The sequence below is a fragment of the Poecilia reticulata genome, linkage group LG13 (assembly GCF_000633615.1).
Source record: "Poecilia reticulata strain Guanapo linkage group LG13, Guppy_female_1.0+MT, whole genome shotgun sequence".
Lineage (NCBI taxonomy): Eukaryota > Metazoa > Chordata > Actinopteri > Cyprinodontiformes > Poeciliidae > Poecilia > Poecilia reticulata.
Genome location: NC_024343.1, coordinates 2,137,414 through 2,144,390, shown reverse-complemented (window position 1 = coordinate 2,144,390; position 6,977 = coordinate 2,137,414). Strand labels below are relative to the sequence as shown.

The 6,977-nt window shown below is 43.3% G+C and overlaps 1 protein-coding gene across 1 annotated transcript in view; it reads left to right on the top strand.

Annotated features, from left to right (window-relative positions):
* LOC103474193 (protein KIAA0100) overlaps nucleotides 1-6,977 on the top strand; it is a gene marked incomplete at its 5' end in the record, with an annotated part of 23,726 nt that overhangs the window by 5,637 nt on the left and 11,112 nt on the right. Inside the window, 11 exons of the mRNA XM_017308105.1 lie at nucleotides 29-35; nucleotides 343-548; nucleotides 1,067-2,096; nucleotides 2,185-2,376; nucleotides 3,532-3,734; nucleotides 3,876-3,994; nucleotides 4,077-4,300; nucleotides 4,376-4,566; nucleotides 5,697-5,796; nucleotides 5,917-6,116; nucleotides 6,646-6,972. Coding sequence (XP_017163594.1) covers nucleotides 29-35; nucleotides 343-548; nucleotides 1,067-2,096; nucleotides 2,185-2,376; nucleotides 3,532-3,734; nucleotides 3,876-3,994; nucleotides 4,077-4,300; nucleotides 4,376-4,566; nucleotides 5,697-5,796; nucleotides 5,917-6,116; nucleotides 6,646-6,972 — 2,799 coding nt within the window. The remainder of the gene's footprint in view (nucleotides 1-28; nucleotides 36-342; nucleotides 549-1,066; nucleotides 2,097-2,184; nucleotides 2,377-3,531; nucleotides 3,735-3,875; nucleotides 3,995-4,076; nucleotides 4,301-4,375; nucleotides 4,567-5,696; nucleotides 5,797-5,916; nucleotides 6,117-6,645; nucleotides 6,973-6,977) is intronic.

Below are 6,977 nucleotides of genomic sequence, written 5' to 3'. Positions count from 1 at the left end.
TTTCTCATTCTTTTATTTTTTTTAAAAGGATGTAGGTTTGTGGATGTGAAAAACTAAAAATTATTATTTTTTCTCTTGACTAAAGATGATCAAGCATCAGAATATCAAGCAAAGTTGTCTATCAGAGTTTGAGGGATTGATGCTCCAAAGGGTAGATTTTATGAAGGACATGTTGGCTATGGACAAATTTGTCAAATCCAGCAATCAGCAAACAGGAAAAAAAAAAATCTCATCTTTGAAAAACCCGTTTATTGCTTAAATGTCATAATTTGACTCAAATTTCAACTGTTTCCCAGACTGATATCAGAGATCTCATCTGACGGGGAGCGTGTTGTGTTTCAGGAGCCGTGTCTCTGCGCATGGACGCCATCAGCATCCTGAGCTCTGCAGAGAGCTCCAGAGTGTCTCTGCAGGAGATGAGCTTGTCTCTGGTGAAAACTCTCACTGAGAACATGGAAGCGTGCTGCCCCGCCACCCAGACCCTCAACCCCGTACTCAAACTCACCGCAATAACCGTCTGGTACCACGTCACCACACACAGCTTACAGGTAGCCGCAGGTTTCCAACAATGCGTTTTCCACACCACTTTCCAGAAACAAGGCTAGTTTTCTGAGCCCAATTTATTTCCCTCAGTTTGGTTTCTAAACTGGGGAAAGTCAGTATTTTTTTTCTCTACTTGTGAGTTTTATATGTCAGTGCACTATTACTTGCCATGTATTATAAGGCCCAGTCGCTGTGACAGAATCACTGGTTTTATTTTTTTTGTAACTGGAACTCGTTGTCTCTTGTCTCCCACGCTCTAAACAGCTGAATAGTGTAATCAGTTAAATTCATGCTAAACACATTCCAGTTACACATTTCCACATGACTTGACTTAGTTCTTAGCTGTTACTCCTATCAGACAATCTGGAAATAAAGCTATGTTACATTTTGGACTCGTTGGGCGCTGTGGATTGAAATTCTTCCTTTTAAATTACAGAAACCGCATAAATAACTCAAGTTTGATACTGCTGAATACAGCTAGAATGAACAGGGTACGAATGGTTGTACTTCAATGTCTGTACAGGTTCAGTGTGAAGAGGAGCTGGCTCTAGACTGGGCTCCACCGGACCACATGGTCTTGTTCCAGCACATGACTGAAGCTCAGGCCTGTTGGCGTATGCTCCGTGGCGAACAGGAAGAGAACAGAGACGCTGTGCTGGGTCAGACCAGAAGYTTCTCCGTACGCCTGGAAATGGGTTCCACCCGCTTGACGGCCCACGTCAGCGAGAAGAACTACATCCTGCTGCACACCAAGGCCTTCTCCCTTTCAAAGCACGCCGGCTCCATACACATACGCTCCCCTCTGCTCGTCTTCAACTTCGACGGCAACAACATCGTCTCCTTCAATGAGCTGGACGTGGAGACTCACGACGAGCTCACCGAGATGCAGCTGCACAGGGACGCCTTCCCATTCCTAGCCACTCCCCACAACCGAGTCTGGGTCTTCACCTGCCCRTCTCTGTCCGTGGAGTTCCCCTACCAGTACAACTTCTCCAAAACCTTCGACATGGCCATCAGCGTGCAGAAGTGGCTGAAGACTCTCCACCTCCGTCAGAATCCGCCGCCGTCCGAGCAACGGCTGCCACCCGACCTCGTGTTCAAAATCAGCCAGTTCTCCTTCGTCTTCCTGGACGACGTCTTCGAAATCAAGCTGAGGGACAACTACGAGCTGATGAAGGAYGAGAGCAAAGAAAGTGCCAAGCGCCTGCAGCTTCTGGAYAAGAAGGTGGCAGAACTCAGGAAGCAGCACGGAGAACTTCTGCCCGCCAGAAAGATAGAGGAGCTGTACAGCTCGCTGGAGAAGAAGCACATAGAGATCTACATCCAGCGCTCCCGCCGACTCTATGCCAACACTCCCATGAGGAAGTCTCTGCTGACCTGGACCGTGTCGGACCTGGAGCTCGTCGCCCTGGCCGATCAGTGTTTTCACGGTCCGGAGAAAGTCAGAGAACAGCTGAGAGACATCGACAGGATCAGTCCCTTCCCCCGAGACGGGCTCCCTCTGGTGGTTCAGTGGTGTCGTGCTGTCAAGTTTAAGCTAGGCGCTTTTTTGGGTAAGACTACCATTAAAACAAAAAAATKTTTATTAAATCAAAATATTTTAAGGTGATGTCTAATTTTTCAAACATGTTWTGTTGTCAGTGAGAATTCGAGATTATCCGCGCTACCTGTTTGAGATCCGGGACTGGGAGCTGTCGGGACGTCTGATCGGGACGGAGCAGGACGGTCAGGCGAGGGCTCGTCGCAAGCAGACCGTCCAGCTCGGAGCGCCGTGGGGAGATGTGACGGTYCACAGAAACATGCCTCCACTCAAGTTCTACTATGATTTCAAATGTAAGTTCTGCACATTTTTGTAGATCCTTCTAAAATTATTCAATTATTTTTATATCAAAGAGAAAATATTGTTTTGTTTTTGTATAGCAAAATTAATTCTCACTGTCCAAACTTTGACAGTATTGTTTTAATTTAGTCAGTTGTAGGCATAGACTGATTACATTCTCACTGTATGATGATAATAAAACAGGTTTTTTTTTTTTTCCGCATGAATTTTAATCTAAATGCAACGGTGCGCACCACTAAGTAAAAAGCTAGCTACGCTAACAGTAAACCACTAATCATAAACAATAGATCCAATAGCACTAATCAACATGGGATTCAGCACTAAATTCAACAGTGTTGTTGGTATTTAGCAGTTGTGCTAAATTCAACAATGTGTTGACAACATGTGTTGCCCTCTGCAGGGTCAAAGTGGTCATTGCACACCCCACTGTGTGGTTGCATCTCAGACAGTGATACTTTGTAACAGACCTTTTCCCTCAAGGTTTCAGTTGCTAACTCTGTTGCTAATTTTGGCTAATTGACCATAAACTTGGAAAAGTTCTTAACTGTCARTAACCAAAACTTCAACACAGACATGAAACCTTTTTTCAATGGAAAGTTTTCATAACAGTCAAGTAATTTAGTGCTTTAGAATTCATTCAGAAAAATTAATTTAGCAGAAGATAAGTGTGCGAAAAGTTTTCAAAATTGGCAAAAATGTTAAAGAATTAGCTGTGCTATTAGCGCATCGGTGGAGGTGTCCYCATCACTGCTACAATGTATAATATGATCTAATTCCTTTTATTYATAGCAGAGCAACATTTATTACYAATATTGTAACACATTGATTAAGAAAGTTATTATATTTAGTTACTTAATATTTAATGCATAGAGTTAATCAGGAGCTAAATAAACACCATGAGTTATACTGTTACAATGTTAATCATTTTTACACATCTGTTCTTTAATCCYATATGTAAAATGGGACTGATATTAAAAACCAGTATAATTTTTATGTTTTTGCTGGAGTTTTTTTTTTCAGTGTCAAAAGGGTAATAAGATGTATATAATATACATAATTATTAAATATAACACAAGGAAATTCATGACCAGCGCAGAATGATGCCATAACGTTTTCCTCCAGTTCTGATGAAGTCGCTCTTTCTGCAGCCAACATCTCTCTGTATACCATCGTGTGGGGGCCATGTTGGGACCCTGCCTGGACGCTGATTGGGCAGTCGGTAGACCTGCTGACCAAACCCACGGCCGATCYGTCTCCCCCTCTGGCCTGGTGGGACAAAAGCCGTCTGCTCCTGCATGGACACTGGGTCATGAACATCGAGCACGCCAACCTGCATCAGCTGGCTACCGAGGTGAGGCAACTTCTGCTTTATGTCTTTGCTTGATTCTATTTATGTCGTTGAGATTATTTATATGTTTTTGAATATTTCCTCAATTCTTTCTATTGTTTTGAGTGTTTCTGTTTAACACAATCTGTGTTTGGGTTCTTCCAGGATCCGTACAACACAACCGAGAACTTGCACTGGGAATGGACCAAGCTGAACTTCGACTGGAATCCTGGGGAGTTTGTGTTTAAAGGGAATTTGGACATAAACGTCCGGACGGCATCAAAGTCAGCACCAACACTTGGAATGAAATCTATTCCCACATTCAGATGAGATTTTAACAAAGAAAATCCCCACTTTCCACTCCAGGTACGACGATATCTGTTTCCTGCACTTGCCCAACCTCTGTATGACCCTTGATCTTCAGTGGCTTTGCCACGGCAACCCCCACGACCACCACGCGGTGATGGTCTGCTGCGCCGAGAACATGGCGGATGTGACCTCGGGACAGCCTCACGACTCGTACAGAGCTTTTCGCTCTGAAAACCTCAACCTCTCCATCACAATGGACCTCAATCAGAACTGCTCCACTGGTGTGTGTCAGAACTGTCAGACCTCAAAGATGAACCCACAGCATGTTTAAAGACGGCATTCGTCTTGTCTTCTAGAACCTCCCGAGCCTCGAATCTTGCTGTACAGCAGCACCCTGCGCTGGATGCAGAACTTCTGGGCCACCTGGACCAGCGTGTCTCGACCGATCTGCAGAGGCAAGCTCTTCCACAGCCTAAGGCCGGTCCGCAAAAAGCTGGGTCAGCACTACAAGCAGATGTCCTACACGGCTGCCTTCCCTCAGCTACAAGTGAGGTTTTTATTATTTTCTGAAAGCTGCTTGACAACAATGGTGTTTTATAGKTCAAGAGGCCGAATTGATTTCCGCTTGGRTGATAGTTGCCATAACGATGCTTGTTGTTCAGTGTTGAAATTATCGTTTTTCAGATAATAATTTGAAAAAAATKATCAATTTATTATCAATTTTGTTTTAAGCTAAATATACTCATTTAGCTTAAAACAAATTGATTCTTTGTGCTTAAAATTTCAAAGTGCTTAWAAATCTTCTTTAGATACAAAGTCTTCAAGGCCCCAAGTGCCGTAATCCAAAGTATTAATTAGCGCMACACATAAATACATCAAATAAGTACTTGTATGTTTTAAAYATTTTATATTAAATTAGAAATAAACACACTGCATARAGTTATGTTTACACCTGGACCAGCCCTCACATGGGGCTCTTGTGCCTTCTCTTGATAGCACCACTTGATTAGAAACAACCAGTCAAAGCCAGGAGGAGGGTCTTAGCGCTGTCAGTTACCCTTGTCTACATGCTGCTCGCACCCTCCCCCATTCTTGCCCGGTGGTTAGCGAGACCACCGATGACTTCTGATGCAGTTTTCCTGGAAAAGAAAGTTTTCTCTTTGCCATCAGCACATTAAGCAGTGTGTGCAGGAGCACTAAGACCCTCCCACTGGCTCTGATTGGTCGTTTCTGACCAAGTGGTGTATTTCTGCAGTAGGACCACATGGAGGAAGAAGGGAGAATAGCTTTTTTCACAATTGTCTCATGATGACAGAAATGAGTACGAAAACATTTTTWWWWWWTTWWTTTTWATGAAAGTTACCTACTGCATCTTTACCTGGGTTCAGAAAACTTCCATAGTCTTCTTACACTTCATCTAAAAAACACAGAGCTTCATAATTCATTTCTTGCCAACCATCCAAACAAAAGATGTTAATTAACCTGCATCTTTCTTCTGCAGATAAGCTTTTTGTTATGAGTTGACTGTAGAGCCAGAATATTCTTAACTTTTACTTCTGTTTCATGTGACTTATTGATAGCTGAGCCCATAACTAGTTTTTTAGAGGCTTAAACCCACAAAAAGGTTTCAAACATYTACATTTAATCAGGCTCATGCATGTATTGTTTATCCCTCAGGTGCATTACTGGGCTTCCTTTGCACAGCAGAGAGGAGTCCAAGTGGAGTGCAACAAAGGTCACGTCTTCACTCGTGGGACTCAGAGACTCATTCCACAGGGTAAAAAGCATCATGAGATTCAAAAAAAAAAAAGCTTTTCTGTTTTTTCTTAGACTCTGCACATAAATCTACCTTTTTTTTTTTTTTTTAAAAGCCAACTCTCATGTGTTGCTTTTGCAGCCGGCACTGTGATGAGGAGGCTGATCTCTGAGTGGAACGTGACTCAGATGGTGAGTGAGCTGTCTCAGGTGACGGTTCACCTGATGGCCTCCACCTGGGACGAGACAGCCGACCACCAGATGAATGCTCAGGTGAAGAAGACTCACCTGCTCAGCCTGTCATCGCTTAGCTACCAGCGGCAGAGCAACCGCATGGAGGAGGTAACGGCTGGAGCCCGTTTCTGGTTTTCATGGTAACCGGGAAGGGGTTGCATTTTTATCACGATATTTTGCCAAGCTACTGTGATACCAGTAAAGGTGATGATGAGAACTGTTTATTTCGTCTTTTGTAGGAAATTGTATGACTGTGTGTCACACAAACAGAAACACTGCTCTTGAAAAACATTCCCATTTTGTAATTTGCTCTTTTAGGACACTGGTCACACAAAGAAGTGTGATTTGTATCACTAAACTGCACACGATATTTTCAGATTTATTGGTATTTACTGGTGTTTCAATAAACAAGCAGTGGAGAAAATAGTAAAAGTGACAATACAGACAATGTGGAAGTTTTTTTTTTTTTTTTTACTTCATTAATTGGAATTTATTGCGATAGCAATAAACCAGAATTCTGACCATGACATATATCATGAAAAATGATAAACGATACGATACGATAAGTACTCATTCTTGGTAGCCAGAAAGAGGAAAAAAAGAACCAATAATTTTGTTTGTTTGTGATTTCCGACAGGAAGTGAACACAACAGATGAAACAAATGCCTCTTACACTCATAAACTGCGCCTGGTGGACCTCCGTGCGTCCTGGACGACCATAAACAGAAACATCGCCTTCGGGCTGTAYGACGGTTACAAAAAGGCRTCCGTGTTGAAGAGGAATCTCTCCACCGAAGCTCTGAAGGGTCTGAAGATCGACACACACCTGCAGAYGAAGAAACTCAAGCGTTCCCCCTCCAACTACTCCCCGACCGCGGCTCTCGTCACTCCGGTCATTCCCGCTGCCAGTCGAGTGGAGAAAAGTCAAAACGAAGGTGGGCGCTCCCAGACGGCGACGATCTCCGTCAG